Source organism: Lolium rigidum, chromosome 6, assembly GCF_022539505.1.
Source record: "Lolium rigidum isolate FL_2022 chromosome 6, APGP_CSIRO_Lrig_0.1, whole genome shotgun sequence".
NCBI classification, from domain to species: Eukaryota; Viridiplantae; Streptophyta; class Magnoliopsida; order Poales; family Poaceae; genus Lolium; species Lolium rigidum.
Window position 1 is genome coordinate 272,434,589 of NC_061513.1, and position 20,794 is coordinate 272,455,382.

Below are 20,794 nucleotides of genomic sequence, written 5' to 3' on the forward strand. Positions count from 1 at the left end.
GCCGGTGCAATATATAGGTATAGTAGTGCCGTTTCCTAGGACTATGGATGAAAGTGGTGTGGTGGAAAAATTTGACAGCATATTACTAGAAGCAGACATGTGACTAGAAGCACCGGAATCGAAAATCCAGTCCATACCTGAGTTTCCCTGGGCAGCGAAGTTGTTCATGGCCTGCAAGAACGCAGATTGGTCTCGGAGGTCGGTTGATGCAGCGGGGCAGTTGGAGCAGGCGGCATGAGGACAGGCGAAGGCTGAAACATCTGGGGGTGCTGATATGGCATGTATGGCATCCCCCCGTCGTAGTAGGTCGGGGCGGCGTGGTAGGCGTTCGGCGGGGCGCGCTGGCCGAGGAGTCCGGGGGAACCGGTGTGGGGGCGAAGACCCGGCGCCCGAGCACCCGTGTAAGCCGGAGGAGCGCCGATCGGAGAGGGGCCGCCCGGGGCATGGACCAAGCACTGAACCATGCCGGTCCGGGGATCATGAGGAGGGCGCCGGGTAGGCGGCGCGGCGGGTCGCTGGCGCGGCGTCGGTGCCGCCGGTGGCGGGCGCCAAGTGGGAGGAGCGGCGGTGCTTGGCGCGGGCGTCGAGGCGGGCTGGAGGAGTGGCAGATCGCGGCGGCCGGTACATCGGATTCTTGCCCTTGTAGTTGGGGCCGGGACGCCGGCCCGGGAGGAGGCTGCCCGGCCGAGGCTGGAAACGGTACCGGGGGTCTGCCGCGGCGGTGGGCTGGCTCGTCGGGCCTGCCGGTGCGGGAGTAGGCGGCGAGGGGCGGCCGGGTGGAGGCGGCGAAGACGTGAGGCCGCGCCTCCCGCCGTGTGAGGTCATCATCGGCGTTCGCGGCGAGGGACCGGATCTCCTTGAAGGAAGGGCGAGGCTGCATGAAGGGAATCATGACCGCTTGAGTCTTGAACCGGTCGCCGAGCCCTTGGAGAAGGATGTTGATAAGCTGGCGATCGGGCATAGGATCGCCTAGTTCGCGGAGCTCATCCGCCATCGTGCTGGATGCGGCGACGGTAGACGCCGAGCGAGGAGTCCCCCGAGGGGTGTTGCGGATCGCGGAGTGGAGGTTGTTGATCCGGGCGTCGGCGTTGTCCTGGAAGAGGCGGCGCGAGGGACGCCCAGAGGGCGGCGGCGGTGGCGGCCTCACGGAAAACGAGATTGAAAATCTCCGTGGACACGCGTGTGTAGATCCATTGGATGATGGCGAGACCATCTGTGATCCAGCGAGCGTCGTCAGGACGAGGGGGGCGTCGGCGGCGATGTGATGACGGAGGTTGCGGCGCCGAGGTGAACCTCAAAGAGGTGGCGCCAATGGTAGTAGTTGTGTTGGGCAAGATCTAAAGTAATAGGTATGAAGGGGGTGACATCGGCTATGGTGTACGTGTAGGAGAGAGGAGTAGCCGTGGGATGGGTAGAAGAGGCCGAGGCCTCGGCGGCGGCGGCGGCCTTGGCTGGCCGGTCGAAGTAACCGGGCGGCGGCGGCGGCGGCTTAGCAGCGGCGCCATAGGTCGGGATCGATTAGTCCGATACCATGTAAGATTGTATTATGTCTCACAATTGATACAAAACTGTTTGGGGTACAAGGGATATAAATAGTAGAGCCAACCGACTAAGCCTAAAACCCTAGCTTACGTTACAAGTCTAACTTAACCGAAACATATAATCTAACAGTAATACGTTGTACACCAGACTCGTAGGATTTGCAAAAGCCACCACAGTTTATTTAACGAAATTTGCACATATTTATTTCTCCTTTGGATAGGGCTACCTCGCAGAGTTTGCTCCCTAGCCTAAATAACGCTTCACCACGAATTTCACGCTCACACACATAGTACCACTATTCTCTGTCTCACTCAAGCCAATTGGTCTGGAGAGCATTCCAATACTTCTGAGTAACTTTAACTTTTTGTTTGAATTTTTTTTTTTGAATTTTGCAACTTTAACTTTCAACCTGATTGACCGGCCACCAAATTACCCTGAGGGATATGGACCACGGACGAGCTCAGCACGCCACACACAATTTGGAGAAGGCCCGGACAAAACTTGTCTTTGAGATTGTGAGCGGGCGCGGTTTTCCTTACCAACTGGCGATGTTCTGAGTCTCGTCTCCCTCAATCCGGGCCGATGGGCGCGGTTTTTCTTACCGACTTGTGATGTTCTGCGTGGGTGTATTTCCCGTCTTGTCTTGCTCAATCCGGGAAGACGTCCGCGCACCCCGACTCGCCTGCATTTTTTTTCCTTTTATCCCTTTTATTATTTTATTTCTCAATTCGTTTTTCACTTTTTCTGCAATACATAAATAAATTTTAATCCCCTTTTACATAGATACGCGAACATTTTCTACAAATACGGAGACATTTTATTTCGAATATCAACTTTACATATTATGAGTAAACATTAATTCTTAAGTATGTAAACTATTATTTTTTATGTATACGGACATTAATATAGGAATATTTTAATATTTTTTATGTACACTTTTTATTTATGTATTATATTCTAATATATAGGGAAGCATTACTCCCTCTGTTCGAAATTAGATGTTACCAATTTGTCTAGATTCACGTATATCTATTCACACTAAAATATGTTTAGATACATGTATATCTTGAAAAATCCATGACAATAGACAGAGTATTTTAGTATATGTCGAGATTTTTGCACGCTAAGGACATCTCCAAGAGAATACTCAAAATTTAGCTTCTCAAATGTGATATGGGTATAAGAGAGAGAGAGCATTTGGGTACTCAAAAAAAAAAATCTGATTTTGTAGCATACTAATACCCACACAAGGATGCTCGTAATATAAGTTTCAAGTTTTCATATATCTATTTATACTGAAGCAGTACTAAATTTATTATAGATTGGGGGAGTAAATATAGCCATCACCCATTCAGACTGACAAGCCCATGTCATCCCGATACGCCCATATTCGCTGGCGTGTTTCTTTGCCCTGCTCTCTGGCCTGTTCAACCGAGGTGCTTCTTCTTCCCCCAATCCAACCGAGGGCGGCGACAACGGAGCTAGCCATGAGCGGGAGCAATGCGGCTTCCATTGCCGAGAATGATACGCCGCCGTGCTGCTGGGAGGGAGGGCACCTGGTGCAGGTAGTGCTCGCGTTCTTCACCCTGTTGCCTCTGCAATTGTTTTCTGAACTTTCAGTACTTGAGTTTGTCTGGAGTGATGTGTACGAATCCCACCACAAATTGAGCTGGCCGTGGCACGATTGATTGCAGGAATGGTTTGCTAAATTGCAGTTAAAAACAATGTACTAGTAAGAATTCAAAGTTTCCCCCATATTTTAGTGCTGAACAACGGTGTAGTTCTTGGCTGGACCTGTCACTGTCAGCCATCATTTTCGTCCTTATCTCAAGTTGTCAATTATGCGGCCTTCTCTGTTTGTTCTTCTGAAACCGCACTCACTTGTACTTTAGCCTGGTAGGTGGTGGAAATGTGGAATCCACTTTCATCTTCAGCCTCTCGTGCGTACTTTAGCGTCTCTTTTGCCCCTCTCTTCATTTCTACGCAGCCCTAGCCTGGTAGGTGGTGGAATCGGCTCTCATCTTCTTCCCCGCCTCTCTGCACAGGTAGCTGCATCTCTACGGATCTTCCAGGTTAGTGCTCCAGCTCCTAATTTGCTGAATACGTTCTTCTCTATCCTGCATTCCTGCTAGACACTGTCCGATCTGAAAAGTAAATGAAACGTTGACTTGTTATCTTGTAGAGATCACACATAGTAGTTTGTTTTGATATGTATAAGAGACCCTACATATAATAAATTGTTTGTAGTAACATAGAGCGTTGTACAGCAAGTAAGGTATGCCAAGGAAGTATGAATTTAAGAAAAAAATAATGCACTACTTGTATGTTTCTGTTGGGATCAGTTGCTCCTAAAAGGTGCCTTTGCTATGCATTTAATTTGAGGAAAGAAACTTTCCGTGGATTTTTTGAACTTGCAATTATATTACTAGATACAGCCAAATTTCGATGGCCTTGGGGCCATACAAATCTGCTAAAAATTATGATTCAGAAGTCTAGACTGTGTTCAAATTCATTCTCCTCTGTGTCATACACCCAAAGGACTAAGTCTCAGGTAGGTAGCATTTTCTTGTTGCAATGCTTGCTCGCATCATCTGTGAGAATATTATTGTAAAAACATAGTTTAAATAAATAACTGTTTATTTCAATATCTAGGAGATCAGTAACATTCTTAAAATAGTGTTGCCATAAATATTAGTTGGCACAGAAGTTTTAATGTAGACAGTTGTGTTGTAAAATTGTTATGCTGTGGGGAAAAGACTGGTCTGGTCATTGTGTATGTTATCCCTTGCAACTGTGCTCTATTAGGAACAATTTTTTTTTCTACAATGCTCAATGCTGAAAGTGTATGTGATTGGACAACAGGCAGATGGAGTCTGATATTCTAGTGCATATACTTGATGGAAGAGAGAAACCGACGAATCTGCCATTTGCGCTTTTGAAGAATATCACAAAGAATTTTTCTGAAGATCGAGTAGTTGGTCACGGTGGATTTGCAATAGTTTATAAGGTAACATTTACTTAAAAGGAACATGCATGTTTGGGCACATCTACTTTCTAATCTCTCAGAGAGAAAACGATTTTGTTCTTAATCAATGCTCAAAAGAAAAGTTAAACAGGGTGTCCTTCCAAACGGGGTTGTTGCTGTGAAGAGGATCAGGAACAACCATTCCATTGACGAGAAACTATTTTATCGTGAAGTTGATAGCCTGTTGACGATTAATCATCAAAATGTGGTACGGTTTCTTGGATTCTGTGCTAGCACAGAACATACAGCAATAAAAATTGAAGGGTCAAGACAACATATTTACGCTGAGATGAGAGAAAGATTGCTCTGTTTTGAGTATATCAGCAATGGAAGCCTAAAAAATCATATTACTGGTATATAACTTTTGCATGTGAAGTAGTTCTTGTGGTTATTTATCTTTTCTTTCACATCTATCCTTTTTGCCACCATATAAAAATACAAATGTTGCTATACATCCTTCAGTGCTATCATGAACAAAGGAACATTTCGTGCTTCAATACTACTCCTTTTTTATGCAGATGAATTAAGGGGACTAGAATGGAATACACGTTACCAAATAATCAAGGGTATATGCGAAGGGTTGCATCATCTGCACAAGGAAAAGCATATATATCATATGGATTTGAAACCTGCCAATATACTTTTAGATAATCAAATGAGGCCAAAAATTACGGATTTTGGTTTATCAAGGCTCGATGAAAAATCAGAAACCATGAGCGAAGACCGTTGTGGATCACTGTAAGCTATACACCAAAAGAACCCACTGTTTTTCCTGGCATTTAACATCTTACCTTCTCTTATGCCATAATCAATCAATCTATCAAATTCATATGCAGAGGATATTGTGCTCCAGAATACCTATTGAATGGCAAGATGTCATTCAAATCAGACATGTTTAGTTTGGGCATTGTAATCACCGAACTGGTGACTGGAGCGAAGGGTATCCCTGATAATAATAAGAACAATGTAAGAGTGCTTTTATCTCACTCTGGAGATAGCCCCCTTTAGAAATACTCTAAATTTTTGCCTTTGCATATTGTTACAATTTTCTCTGTACTACTTATTGTTCATACTTAGTATTTTACGACATATTTTGCTAAGATACTGAAAGAAAAATAAACCTTGTGATTGTCTGCACTCGTATCTCCCACTAAACCACAAAATGAGAGATACATTGTGATTAATGTGACTAATGACATGGTAATATTTTGTTACAAATCCAAGTACATTCACATTGTGTTGATCTTATGAATCTAGCTCCTCTTCTAACTTCTTTGTGGTACATGCCACCATCACCTCCCTTGCACATGATCTGAATTTGGAGGCACCAATGGGCTGTGTAGAAGATAAACTGGATGAACATTCACCTTGATATTTTAGTTAACATTTCGGCTTATTCTATGTCACATAATGTGGAACGACAGGTACTTAGAAAATGGAGGCACAGATGGAAAAAAACAGGGAAGGAAACACCATTGATTTACCAACAAGTAGCAAAATGCATGGATATTGGGTTGCTCTGCCAGGAAATTGACCCGTGCAAACGGCCTTTTATATGGGATATGATACATGATATCAGAGAAATAGAAGGTGTTAATGGTAAATTCAGTGATGATTGTGGATATACATTTGGGCAGGTAAAACTCGTACATGTATCCTCAAGAGTCCTATTAATTATCTGTAGACTAGTTTCCTCTGCTGCTTTCTTCTGTTTTTGTTTGTAAAACACATGTTCCTCATTATGTTGTTCTCATGGTCTTCTGCACGTGGTATTATTATTTATCAATTATATTTCCCCTGAAGATATTTTAAAAATGAAATAGTATGATTTTTTTTAGAAGGTTGATGATCAAAGCTTTACAAGTTTGAAAGTAAAGCTTCTAAAACACCTGAGAAGGAAGAAATTGGTAGCAAGTATTTTGTCTGAGGCAAAAAGTGGTTAGGCAGGGAATATTTATACTATATTCATGGACTCGTGGTTCGTAATATTTAGATTGTTGTTTCTTGCAGATAAGCCCTTACTCAGAGGATGATATGCTTGGGGTTGAACCACTCGAGCTGCATTTTCCTTTTGAGATTAACAAGCAGATATCATGCTCACTTGAGCTAACCAACCAGACCGATGCTTACATTGCCTTCAACATCCAAAAGATGAGCCCCCTTCCATACGGCATGCAGCCAAACAAAGGCATTGTGCCACCACAATCTAAGTGCAGTGTTGACGTAACATTGCACCCACAGCACAAGGCACCATGGGATATGCAGCGTGCTGACGAGTTCATTGTGTGGAGCACCAAAGTGAATGGTCTTTCAGCTGAGGATATAACTATAAACATGTTCAATAAAGAGAGTTCTTTGGTTGATGCGATGAACTTGGCTGTTGTTTTTCATACAGAAGAGAGCACCATAGTAAGCAAGGAACTCATACTGCACAGTATCACTGAAGACATGTCCAACATTAAGATAGATGGTACAACAGGGAACGTGAAGAAGTCCCAGGAGTATTTGTTGCTAACGCCCATGTGCATGTCAAGCACATGCAGTCATAATCATCGAGAGTCAGAAAAGGAGTCCAGTGAGCCACACGAAGCAAGTGAAAAAAGCAGTGAGGTGAGTTGATTAAGAATACTAACTTGCAAAACTACATGTATTCAGCCAGTGGTTACCGCAAATGATCTTTGATTGTAGATGAGCGTCGATAATTCAAATTCATCCTGATTGAGTTCCACTATCGTAAATATTTGTTGAGATCCAGAATGTCTGACAGTCCAGTCAGTTTGAGATAAAATCCAACCTGTGTTTTTTTCTTAAATTTCTTTCTTCAAATGATGAAATATTAAAATGAACAAGATGCGATGTTTGTGTAATGTTAGATGGATTATATCTGCTACATGGTTGCAGAGCTTACTGCTGATACTTTTTTTACAGAAGTTTGAAGTTGCCTTTTGTGCAATCTTGGATGTTGCAGGAGAAAGTTCAGGAGTCACAGTACCAGATTACCCCATGGCAAACTGAATTGCCAAATAAGACCAGTCTTCCTGTACAGTCACCTAAAGATCCTGTTGGAAAAGTATTGGTGACTTTGCTATAGCTTAATACTTTTTTGATTACTCTTGCAACAAATACTTCTCTAACTCTTTATTTTCCCAGAGCAAAAACAGTACTGACAATGTTGTTAGAATCTTGATTTTGAATCGGATCGGAACCTCTGTGGTAGGATCGCAAACCGTAGGATCTTAACTTTTAGAATTGTAAAATCTTAGATTCTACTTAGCAGAATCGTTGAATCGGTCAAGTCAATTTGGGTCGTAAAGTCATAGAATCGCATAGTAGAATCATGATTCTGACAACTATGATCGTGCCCCAGGCACCATATCCTCAGGTACAATCTCCAATATCTTCCCCTGTTGAAGGTAGAGCTGATTGGAGTGTATTAGCAAACAAAAACGGTCAAGTAATTCCAAGTGAGGTTCCTGCAAGAAATATTGTTCATGATTACAGAGAAAGGACATCTCTTTCAAGCAGGTAGTGCCTATCCTTTCGGAGCTTAACAGTTTACCTTCCTAAGTTACCTTTTGCTCTTTAACAGTGTTATTTTGCATGCTTAAGTTGGCATTTTTTTTGTGGCTATAAATTTGGAGGCAACCAAAGGGGGGAAAGAAGCAAAAAAGGGACATAAAAGAATGACAGAAAGAAAGAAGGCTAGGGCTAAGAACCAGCATCAGCTTAGTAAATTGGCTGGTTATTCACGACTTTAGGATAAGCAACCATGAAGGAAAAGCAAAATAGAAAAATAAAAAATTTAAAAGGCTAGATAAAGAAAAACAGACATAAACACTTCTATTTTTTTTTATCAATGGTGTTTTGAGATAGACTAGTGTGGAAGGGCCATCTCATAATTGTTTCAATTTCTTGGATAACTTATAAACGTTAACTTCATGAATGTTTGCACATTTTGCTTTCTCAGTTCTATCACCGTTTCATTATTTTGATATACTTACACTGTTGCCACGGAAGGTTTAGCAAACTATGTCTGTTAGTAAGTGTTCATATTATATTTACTTATTTAGGCATAACTAGAGTACTAAACATTACTATGACTTCATGTTTGCAGCAACCAATTTAGGAACGACATTTCTACACAAGCATCTCAACATGATTCTCATACTGTCCAATTTGATTTTGATCCCCGGAGCCAAAACCCACCATTCAAGGGCATTAGTAGAAGCGATCTCTTGGATGGTTCTGTGGGTGCTGAAGCCCAACATGTGCGAGAAACTTCTGCTCAATGGGGTCCTGGAGACTCACCTAATTTAGCATCTGTCCCCGAGGAAACAAATCCTTCATATCCCTATGTTCCTACTGTTCCCGAGGAGCCTGGCTTCCCTTTCTCTGACGGTAGTTAATATGGGGTTAAGTTCCTATAATCACATTTTTTTAACGTTTCATTTAATCTCAAAGTAGATGCCATTTTGTGAATATGCAGCTGCAGAGGATGATCCATTGCCAGGCATAGAAGGCCTTCGAATTACGGGTGAAGCTTTTCCTGGGCGAGAACTACAAGCATGTGGATACTCCATTGATGGAACAACAAGTTGTAATTTTGAGGTGCGCTTGATAGATACACATTTTGAATAACAAAATTACTTTTCTATCACATTATATCGGTTTAGTTCAGATTTTCAGTTTTGCAACTCTTTATGCATGTTCAGTGGATGCGGCATTTAGAAGATGGCTCTGTAAGATTCATAGAAGGTACTATTTTTTGTGTGTTATGGATAATAAATGAGTTTAAGGTTTGTGCCCTTGTTACTCATATCATGATGTCACTACTATGGAATTTTTTTTTTGTTATAGGAGCAAGGCAACCTAATTATTTAGTTACTGCCGATGATGTGGACACTTTACTAGTCATTGAGGTCCAACCCCTAGATGACAGAAAAAGAAAGGTAACCAGTTTTCCATACGCTGATCTTTATGCTATACTGCTGTATTTTTCTAACACTCTGGGAAATCATGGGGCTATCTATTTTTGTATTCCTTTTGAAATGACAAACCAGAGGTTTTTTAATGATTAATTATCATTTCCCTGTTCTGATTTCTTAGATCTCAGATTGGTTACTAGATAACTAGATAGTTTCCACTAAATAATACAAATACTCTTGTTTCTTTTCGTATATATTTGTGGAGATTCAGAATGCCCAGACAGTCCAGTCAGTTTGAGACAAAATTCAGCCTGTGTTTAATAGTAAGTTATTTCTTCAAATGATGAAATATTGAAATCAACAAGATGTGATGTTACTGTGATCTTAGATGGATGAGATCTGCTATATTGTTAAATTTCTCTCGGAAATGATTTGCAAGTTGGTACTATTACAGTGTTAAAATTTTCGGTTTTGTTTTGAAACCTTCCTGTTTCCTATTATAGGGTGAGGTTATCAAGGTTTATGCTAACGACCAAGCAAAAATTACTTGCGGTGAGTACTGAATTGTTAACATGCTCTTCCATTTTCACTTTAACCTTTTCTTACATGTATCTTATTGTTTTAATTATTTGTTGGTTCTAAGTGTATCTATCGTAGTAGTCAGTGTGTGCTTGTAAAATAGCTGATAACTAACCAGTTTACATGTGAATCAGAGGTCAGCATATTCCTAACTTCAGAACAGGAAAAATATGCTTACAAATCAAAATAGTTTAGAAAATATGAACCGTGAAATGTTAAATCAATATAGGCTAATGTCAGGTCCAAAGCCACATACAGGTTGATCCTCAAGCGTTATTACATGTTACAACTTTAAACTTCATACTGGCTTTCACTTATGCGCCTCATATTTTGTATGGAATGTGGAATTACTAGCATCGCAGAAGAGTGATATACCGCGATGGAACTTTTAAAGATAAAAATCCAGTTAATTGTTGCAGAGGAACAGTGATATTAAAACACAATTAGTAGACATACACACCTGCTGTGGATAACTTATGTGTATTGAGCCAATATGCTCATACAGTTTATCTGCATTAAGTTTGTATGCCAAACTAACATTATATTAGCCAGTGTGCAAAACGGAAGGCCTTTACAATAGGAACTGTGTAGAATGGTTTCTCCAAAATCACTCTGATGATGGGTTATATGATGTATCCCACTATGTTAAATTCCACAGCGGACCATACATTAGTAAAATAATGACATGTTGAAACCAAATTAAGTATGGCAACACTATACCACATTTCGCAACAAAGAATCCAGTTGACAGGTTGAACCAGCTTGAAATCTGGTGCGACTTGAAGGGACTTTTAAGTATGGTTCAACATTTCTATATTTGACCTCTACATATCCTTAACTCCCCTAAACCTGGGCACTTCTGTTGTTTTGGTGCAAGACATGTGATTGTGTGACTGTGATACTGATAAGTTGTATTGTAGTAGTGCTTTGCACAATTTGAACCCCTCCTAGGAGGCTTGTACTCTTCTTCCTTGCAATGTAAAGAAACGCAATGTCATTGTGTTTTCTCGAGAAAAATAACTTGAGTAACCATCTTTGTGGCAGATCCTGAAACAAAGGAACTTATTAAGAGAACTCTTGAAGTTGGGCATGTGTCTTATGCAGTCCAGATACCTGTATGTTTACTGTACTTCACAACTATCCATCAATAATATTCTTGCTACTTCTTTGTGATACCAGGCAACTGTTTAAAACGTTAAATCTTGTAACAGCAGGTGAGATTCTTAGACATGTGGAAACCAGCTGTTTTGGAAATAAAGAGGGAAGGTTACAGCATTAAATGTAACAGGCAGCGTGATGTTGTTCTCACGGAGAAATTCCAGCAAGCATCTTCTGTATGTCCCTACTCTTTCTTTAGCAGTATTCCTTTCTTTCCAGAAATGGGATCTAAATATAGGATTGGCAATGGGTTCTGTTAGTTCCTTCCGTACCTGAGTAGCAACGTTCATTTTCGTGGAGGAAAACCAGTGGTATGTAGGTGTCACCAATAATCACTTTGAAATAAATCTGGCAAGCAAAATGATATTCGAATCCCAGATGCTTCAAATTTTTAGATAACAGGCATATAGCCCAGCTTTAAATTGATAAAGCAGAATGTCTTGCAACCCATAGCAGCATTCGACACACCCAAGGCAGCATAGTTCACACAACAACAACAGCAGCCCACAGCCACAGGATACATGGACGAAGGAACACTCTCAGAGGGTAAAGCTAAAGGTAACTAGGAGCTCCTCGTTGGCGAAGTTCGGATGCGAGTGTAAACTTGTTGAAGTGCCGCCACCAGGAACTCCACCATATCGTTCTCCCTAGCCCTGAGCAGACCACAGCTGCAACATGATGATACTTTTATGAACACAGTTAGACGGTTAACGTGGAAAGATAGACTCAGTCGTAAATTTGTTGCAAATCGTTCAAAGATTGAGCCGGAAATAGAAGCCAAATAACCCTCCGCTCCCTACCCTTCAGCCTTTGAAGGATCTGGAAGAACTAGGCAAAGAGCTCGGGTCCCACTGGACCCCAAGGATCTCTCTAATGCCACTCCACAAGAACTTAGCTAGGAAACAATCAAAGAAAATATGATCTGCAGTTTCGGTTCTACCACATAGCGTGCACTGGTCATTGGAGGGGCCGTGTTTCTTAGCAATTTGCTCGCTAGCGGAGAGTTTGTCTTTAGCTAATTGCCACGTGAAAATCTTAATCTTCAACGGAAGTTTCGCCGACCAAATCAGCTTGGCCCAAGGGAAAGTTTTTCAGACTAATCAGTCCAATATCCAAATATATGACCATATTACATTCCGTGCGTACAGACTACAGACATAGCTATGTCTCTTATACTATGTAAAAGAAAGCAACTGTAAAGAATCCGCTGCAAACTGGCTGTTTCTGGAACTTTTCTGTTAGGTGGTGAGTTCTGTTCTAGCTTATAGGATCGCTCTTCAAGTTACGCTTGACAGTATTATCAGTTCCCTAGTTGTGACGACTGATGAGTTTTAAAACCTTCCCACAACACTTCCTTCCTATCAAACTGGTAGGCTATTCGACTGTACAGAATTATGTTTGTAGACAAATTAACCACTCCCTCCGGTTCAAAACAATGACCCAAAATTGGATGTATCTAGACATGTTTTATTGTGTAGATACATTCATTTTTTGGCAACTATTTTAAACCGGAGGGAGTACTAGCAATTTTTTTTACCATTTAGTTACTCCCTCCGATCCATAATAAGTGTCGGGGCTTAAGTTCAATTTAGTCCAAATTTGAACTAAAACTTCGGCAATTATTATGGATCGGAGGGAGTAATTTATTTGGTCCTGTAATCATAATTTGGTTTACACTGTGTTTTCCAGATTAATATTCCTTGGGGATACGAGCGTGCAACAGAGTTTGTGATTCTGTCTGCTGATGGTAACGAATATAATCTCAAGCCAGCAGAATACACGCCGTAAGTACGAAACTGAGTTTTTTTGCTTCGTAATAGATTTGATGCAAAGTTAAACTAAAAATCCCTTCATATATTTTAGCAGCAAAATGAAACGAAAAATCTCTTGCGTTTTCTCGAAAAAATATATTTTAGCAGCATGGACTAGTACTGGCTGTCCTTAGTAAACCATCCTAGATACCACTTCTTTAAACAAAAAATACTTGTCTAATACAATCAGAAGTATGTAGATTCATGATTTTATCAAGTACAATGTCTGGAAATTAAAACAAAACTTGAATTCAACACTGCATCCTCGGCTTTGAGAATTATCTGCCAGTGGTGCCGTCGTGTTTATATTTATTACTGACGAGGTTATACACTGTCATGCTGAACATATACTATATACTGCTTATCTTACTGTCTATTCCAATTTTGCAGACCTCGGGATACGATTGTTCTAGTGTTAAGATTGTTCAGAAGTATGGTATGATCTCTTTATCTTTTCCGAAGGCATTACATATGACTATCCCTTTAATTATCTGATATTTCCATGACAATATCCATTTGGCCATCATGAAGTAATGGTCCCACTTTACTCAAGTTTATAACTGAGACTATATGATTTTTAGCATGTTTGATGGGCCGCATTAGCTGGTTATTTTTTAATCTTAATTTTACTGTCATCTTCCCACTGATAGTGTTAGCACCTTTTTCTTTGAAGTTAACTATAAAGCTCTTGATTCTTCCCACTACTGCTATGCTGATATTCAAGGTAGCTAGATTGATATTAAGCTTTGCTACCATATTCATGGTTACCTACCTTTTCTAGTTAAGGTCGTAGAGCCTACATCATAGCGCATATTGCTGATGGCTCTGCCTGCTAGAGTGGTATCTTATCTAGTACTAGACCCTATTAGAAGAAAGTGTGATTTAGTGGCCACAAATGGTTTGAAGGAATACATTGCTGTCAATATTCTATTCTTTGTCATCCTTATGCTCTGTTCCTTCAACCCTAATGTGGAGGATGCGCATTTTGCAGGCTTTGGAGAAGAGGAGAGGAAGGAAAAAGGGCCTCTTCTTCAAGTAGACTGGTCTAGCTAATGTATATTCTATTCTTCAGAGTGCGCATAACATGCGTCATGGTGATAGCCTGATAGGTGTGCCGTTCTGTCTGCTGTCGTACGATATTTCCTGTAGAGATCCCCACATGATTATTCTGTAATCGAATATCGAAGAACCTGGTACGCTCGGAGTTGTAACAGAGAGCGCTTCATCATTGTAAATACAGCTTCCTAGAAATGAAGTTACTTCTCTTAGCTGTTCTATGATATAGGTGTGGTTTGGGGCCACAAAAGTCTATCTGAAGAGGATAAAGGTGATTCAAAGGTGGTGTAGCATGCCATTTTCAGACTGGACTCGGCATGTCCGTGGACTTATGGAACTCTATAATTGGCTAATGCCACATGGTTTATACCTGAATCCTGATGAGTTCGTGGTTATTAGATCAGCAGATGCGTGGAACTGGTAATACATTGTACACCAGAGACGTAAGATTTGCAAAAGCCACCACAGTTTATTTAACGAAATTTGCACATATTTATTTCTCCTTTGGATAGGGCTACCTCGCAGAGTTTGCTCCCTAGCCTAAATAACGCTTCACCTCGCAGAGTCTTGTCTCGCTCAATCCGGGCCGATGGGTGCGTTGTTTTTCTTACCGACTTGCGATGTTCTGCGTGGGTGTACAAAAGTATTTCCCGTCTTATCATGCTCAATCCGGGAAGACGTCCGCGCACCCCGACTCGCCTCGAAACCATGCATTGACGATAGCACTGCATTCTATTTTTTTTTTTCCTTTTTATTATTTTATTTCTCAATTCGTTTTTCACTTTTTATGCAATAAATAAATAAATTTTAATCCCCTTTTACATAGATACGAGCGCGAACATTTTCTACAAATATGGAGACATTTTATTTCAAATATCAACTTTACATTTATGAGTAAACATTAATTCTTAAGTATGTAAACTATTATTTTTCATGTATATGGACATTAATATAGGAATATCTTAATATTTTTTATGTACAATTTTTATTTATGTATTATATTCTAATATATAATTAAAAGACATCCTGATTGAGTTCCACCATCGTCATATTTGTTGAGATCAATGCTGAGGAAATCGCTTATCGGTGTCAACTCATTCGGCTGGCGATTAGCGATTAATAGGCAAATCGGCCGATTAATCCGGCGATAAATGAGTTAATAGGCCGATAAATATGTTTATCGGCTAATCGGTGACCACCGAGTAGCGACTAATCAGCCGATTAATAGTTGAATCGGATGATTTTTTGAACAGTGGTTGAGATCCAAGAATGTCTGACAGTCCAGTCAGTTTGAGATAAAATCCAACCTGTGTTTTTTTCTTAAATTTCTTTCTTCAAATGATGAAATATTGAAATCAACAAGATGCGATGTTCGTGTAATGTTAGATGGATTAGATCTGCTACATGGTTGCAGAGCTTACTACTGATACTTTTTTACGGAACTTTGAAGTTGCCTTTTGTGCAAACTTGGGTGTTGCAGGAGAAAGTTCAGGAGTCACAGTACCAGATTTCCCCATGGCAAACTGGATTGCCAAATAAGACCAGTCATCCTGTACAGTCACCTAAAGATCCTCTTGGAAAAGCATTGGTGACTTTGCTATAGCTCTATACTTTTTTGATTACTCTTGCGACAAATACGTTCTCTAACTCTTTATTTTCCCAGAGCAAAAACAGTCTTGATATCGTGTCCCAGGCACCATATCCCCATGTACAATCTCCAATGTCTCCCCCTGTTCAAGGTAGATGTGCTTGGAGTGTATTAGCAAACAAAAACGGTCTAGTAATTCCAAGTGAGGTTACCGGGTGGCGGTATCTTAATAGGATTGCAAATGCATAGCTTTTCTATTTGCCATATCTTCAGCTGGTTGATTCATGTATCGACCCTAACTTTTCCGTGATTGTAATAAGTGATTTTGGATATGTTGTGACTTGATACTTCGTTTTTAATAAAACAAGCCGTGTGCATCTATTGATGCAGAGGCTGGGGCTATGCTCTTTTATCGAGAAAAATAGTAATTTCAAGTGAGGTTCCTGCAAGAAATATTGATCATGATTATAGAGAAAGGACATCTCTTTCAAGCAGGTAGTGCATATCCTTTTGGAGCTTAACAGTTTACCTTCCTAAGTTACCTTTTGCTCTTTAACTGTGTTATTTTGCATGCTTAAGTTAGCCATTTTTTGTGGCTATAAATTTGGAGGACCCCAAAGGGGGCAAAGAAGCCAAAAAGGGACATAAAAGAATGACAGAAAGAAACAAGGCGAGGGCTAAGAATCAGCATCAGCTCAGTAAATTGGCTGGCTATTCACGACTTTAGGATAAGCAATCATGAAGGAAAAGCAAAATAGCAAAATGAAAAATTTAAAAGGCTGGATAAAAAAAACAGACATAAACACTGCTGATTTTTTTTATCAATGGCGTTTTGATATATTTTTTAGGCATCTTTTACAGTACTTTTTACCACTCATAGGGAGGAGAGAGGTATGATTTGAGGAGAGGTCAGGATTAACCGGTTTAGATTAGGCCCAACAACCCAGTAAGACGTTGATAATAGGAAAAAATATTAAAACTAGCAGTATTTGGCCCGGCCCAACAATTGGATAACAGAGTTTAGGTCCAGAGCTAAGCTCTATCGCGATTCGTGAGGAACGTGCGACAGGCGACACCCCGCGTCTCTGGTTTGAGGGCGACCGCCGCCGGCACCGACACCTCGTCTGCGTCGAAGGATCGGCCTGATCCTGTATCGCCGGCGAGCGACGCCGCCACGAGGTCGGCCCTGTCCTCCATCGCGGGCGACCGCCGCCGCCACGAGGTCGTCCCTGTCCTCCATCGCGGGCGACCGCCGCCGCCGGTGGATCGGGCTAGTCCTCATCACCGGTGAGCTATGCCGCCACCACGTCTACAACTCCACCACGTCAAGACCACCACCACGTCGAGACCACCACCAGTTCTACATCATCGCAACATCCAGAGACGCCGCCAGGTATGTCTACCCGAAGGATCCTACGAGAATGCATCTATTGCTCTGAGCTAGTTACTCCAACACCATCTGTAGTCCTTCATGTACTCCATATTTGTCTTCAGAACGAAAATCCAGAGTACAAACATTATATCCCTAGAAAATTTGGCCTCCTTTGTTAAATAATCCTAGCTACAAAGAAATTGAGAGAGATCAGGCGGTCAAGGCCGGATCGCAATGAACTGACATATACTATACTACACATTCTATCTATGATGGCTTATTAAAAGGTCTGACAAAGAGAAGCACCATCTCCAATGAACATTTCAACTGTCGGACCAAAGGAGGTGTATATAGAAACCGAACGAGCGATCTGTTTGTATGGTCAGATGCGTCTGTTGCCAAAATCAGTAAATGAAGAGTCTAAATTTGCTTCTTCAACTGAATTTGTATTTTCATAGTATTCCTTCAGTGTTCTGGTCCAGTATTGGTTTTAGTTAGGCTAACAGGGTTACAAACGGATGAGAGGTAAAAAAATCCATGCACGAGCTGCTCTCCTTTAACAAAAGCTTGCAAGAGAGGTGTGCAAGTCAAAAGATGCAACTTCCTGATAGTGCCTTTCTTGGTGGACTTGCTGATAGAATTCCATAATAGTTAGTTGATTTATATGATTATATCTGATAGAACAGCACAAATGAATCAGAGACCCCACCTGACTGGATGACAGTAGACTTGTATGAGATGATTTGTAGGATTGCATGTAAATTTATTTGTTATACTACAGTATGATACCATATAAATCCAGTACAGTAGTATACTAGTCACGCAGAAACCTGTAGTATGTGTTTTTATACATCTCCATCTGAGAAATTGGAGTATTATTACTGTAACTTACAAGATGATTATTACTGTAACTTACAAGATGATAAAACAGAAGCTCATTTATTGTTCCTGAATCATGTACCACCAAATTGTGCCTGACTGTTATAGCTATGTACCACGAGTAATTGATCTGTTATTTGTCATTCTATACCAAAGCTGGCCATATCTATTTTTTGCTCTCCTGCCTGACTTAGTGCGTCCCTCTGATGGCTCAAGCTATAGTCTTATGCATGATTAGTGAAATTTGACAAAAATAACTATGCTATTATTTAAAAAATAACTATGTTGTTATTTGCAGTGGCATTATCTTCGTCACAGATGGGGACATGTCAACGCCAGGCCGAGGCTCCATGGCTGCCCCATCAGTGAAGGTGTCGACATAGCGGAGTGGCCTGCAGTTCCTGGTCATTCAACACCGTATTTTTAGAGTGAACTGCATTTTTAGTGTGTCATTTACACATGTTCAACACCTGTTTAGGAACATGCATCGGTACGGCAATGTATATACTCCTATCCCAAGCGCATAATACTGCAAATCCATAGTGCATAGTGCACTATGAATGATATGCTTTGTATTTGTCAGTTAAATCTGCTACCCTCTCAGTTGTATGTTTAACTTCAGTTTCTTCATCAGTTAGCAGAGCTATCAAGTGGACAATTGTAAGGTGCTCCATATCATGCTGAGGCAGCAACGACCTGTGGTGAGACCAGCGATGAGGTACGCGCGGCCGGCCACGATCGTCTGGAGGGCGACAACGAGCTGCTCGGAGGTCACTGACGATCTGCTGGAGGCCTGCCACGAGCTTGTGTTTGTAGTCTAGAGTGTGATTGCTTCATGTCTTTGGTCTATTTTGACCCGTTAGGGCTAGCGCAGCTGACGTGCACCATATTACATGGTGCCAAAGTGTTTCGTTTGCATGCAATCCATTTTAGCATACAACTAACAGGTTTATGTACAACAATGGCTAGTTCTGAAACTTCACCTATATGATGGCTATATTAAATATGCGGACACATGAAGATAAACGACTTTTCTGACCGGCTGGAAGCTTGTATTTTGTATTATCTGTAATTGGGCAGAATGAAGATTCAGGTAGCAACAATTTATTTTGGATGTGTGCGCAACTCAGAATTGAGTTGCTTGCATGTGCCATTCCAGCAAAAACCACACACCAGAGCCAAGTCATGAGGAGTTTCGGTGTGCAATTGAACTATTTTCAAAGTAAGATAAAGAGTACTCTGAATCAAAGATAACTAACTTAGTTGCAAGATTTCTCAATCAAACAGAAGTAAACACTAGTAGTACCAAACTTGATAAAAAAATAGCTAGTCCGAAACATTATAAAATGAAGTAAACATTGGAGAGAAGCATAGCAAATTCCAATCATGCCTCCTCTGGAAGACCCTCGATGCTCAGCTTGGTGTGGAACTCCATCCTTCCCAGCGTCGCCCCGCAGCTCGTTGTCGCCCTCCAGAAGATCATTGCCAGCCGCGTGCAGCTCGTAGCCGGCCTCCCCGCAGCACGTTGCCGCCTCACCATGATATGGAGCACCTCATAATTGTCCACTTGGCAGCTCTGCTAACTGATGAAGAAACTGAACTTAAACATACAACTAGCAGAGTAGCAGCATTAACTGACAAATACAAAGCATGCCACTCTAGTGCACTATGCACTATGGATTTACAGTATTATGCGGCTGGGATAGGAGTATATACAATGCAGTACTGATGCATGTTCCTAGACAGGTTTTGAACATGTGTAAATGACACACTAAAAAGGCGGTACACTCTAAAAATACATGCAAAGGTACAAAAGGATTAATGCACAGAGTTATGGTTCTAGCCTGATAGAGCAAATCACTTAAGACATGTTGGACTTACAGGACAAAGCTGAGCATGGTCTTGCACTTGACGATGTACAATCTAAGTACCACAGTGGTTACAAACAACAGGGGAGTTCCCATAGGCAGAAGCAGTACCATGTATGATGGATTCAGATAGATTTCCTTGCCACTGGTAACCACTCTTGTTATACAAACATTGTACTGCAACTTTACGAATTGTCTCATCAAGCAATTTATTTGAATCAACCAGAGGTTGCATATTGGAAAGCAGGTTGTAACAATGAGGGTACTAATTCCAAATATACTTAACTTCACTTATTAAGCACAAATCATTGCATTAAGAAGCAATCAAATACCTTGGAATCGGCTTCTGTCACCAAGTAGCCATCATAAGGGCAGGCTTGCGTTATTGCTGCTACATAAGTCAAGCAAGATTTACAGTAGAAATGTGTGCACTGAGTTTGCAAAGCCTCGTTGAAGTATATGAGTGTCCGGCAAACAGGGCAAAAATATTCACCAGGAAGAGATTGTATATTCAGATTACATTCATTATCGAACCCCATTGTATGGTCGCACTAACTTCTATCCAATAAGGGTTCTGATCTTGCACATATGCTAATTTCATAAACTTGTGCCTTCAAAATGTATGAAGAGCTAAAACCAAGAATGTAACGAGAATACAATATGTCAATTACTCAAACTAACAAAAGGGAGCTCGGACGGGGGTAGGAAGTACATCAGCAGGGTTGGCTCGCGGGCGGCGCATGCCGTGTCGGAGGGCGCCGCCAGCGCCAAGTCCGTCAAGGACAGGACGCAGAAGCAGTCGGCCTCGTCCATGGCGAGGACAACCGGGACGCCGGCCGCGACGCAGACAGTGGAGTTGGGGATGGGGACGGGGAGACCGAGATCCTCACCGGCGATGGTGAGGAAGGCGGCCGAGAAGGTGGGGAAGACGGCCGAGGAGTCGCTGCGCCACGTCGTGTTCCTCTCCATCTGGGATGGTGATGCCGGAGTT

The 20,794-nt window shown here is 41.4% G+C and overlaps 1 protein-coding gene, 1 long non-coding RNA gene and 1 pseudogene across 2 annotated transcripts; all 3 read left to right on the forward strand.

Annotated features, from left to right (window-relative positions):
- The first annotated feature begins 3,184 nt into the window (after positions 1-3,184).
- Positions 3,185-14,317, forward strand: LOC124659111. Its single transcript, XM_047197051.1, has 20 exons — positions 3,185-3,614; positions 4,405-4,549; positions 4,659-4,920; positions 5,086-5,305; positions 5,404-5,533; positions 5,992-6,204; positions 6,578-7,177; positions 7,536-7,643; positions 7,718-7,780; positions 7,935-8,092; positions 8,682-8,965; positions 9,054-9,175; positions 9,280-9,322; positions 9,425-9,516; positions 9,996-10,044; positions 11,116-11,186; positions 11,283-11,405; positions 12,919-13,013; positions 13,431-13,476; positions 14,032-14,317. The coding sequence occupies exons 2-20, from the start codon at positions 4,409-4,411 to the stop codon at positions 14,077-14,079; spliced, it is 2,868 nt and encodes a 955-aa protein (XP_047053007.1). The 5' UTR covers positions 3,185-3,614; positions 4,405-4,408; the 3' UTR covers positions 14,080-14,317.
- A 1,048-nt stretch (positions 14,318-15,365) lies between these two features.
- The window catches only part of LOC124664151, a 34,533-nt pseudogene continuing 29,104 nt past the window's right edge, over positions 15,366-20,794 (forward strand).
- Positions 16,899-18,973, forward strand: LOC124659112. The gene is made up of 2 exons (XR_006989450.1): positions 16,899-17,077; positions 18,570-18,973. It is a non-coding gene; the product is annotated as an uncharacterized LOC124659112 (long non-coding RNA).

Coding starts and splice junctions, on each gene's coding strand:
- LOC124659111 (XM_047197051.1), top strand. CDS start 4,409: ATGGAGTCTGATATTCTAGTGCATATACTTGATGGAAGAGAGAAACCG. Junction 5,534..5,991: donor CTGATAATAATAAGAACAAT/GTAAGAGTGCTT, acceptor GTGGAACGACAG/GTACTTAGAAAATGGAGGCA. Junction 8,093..8,681: donor AGGACATCTCTTTCAAGCAG/GTAGTGCCTATC, acceptor TCATGTTTGCAG/CAACCAATTTAGGAACGACA.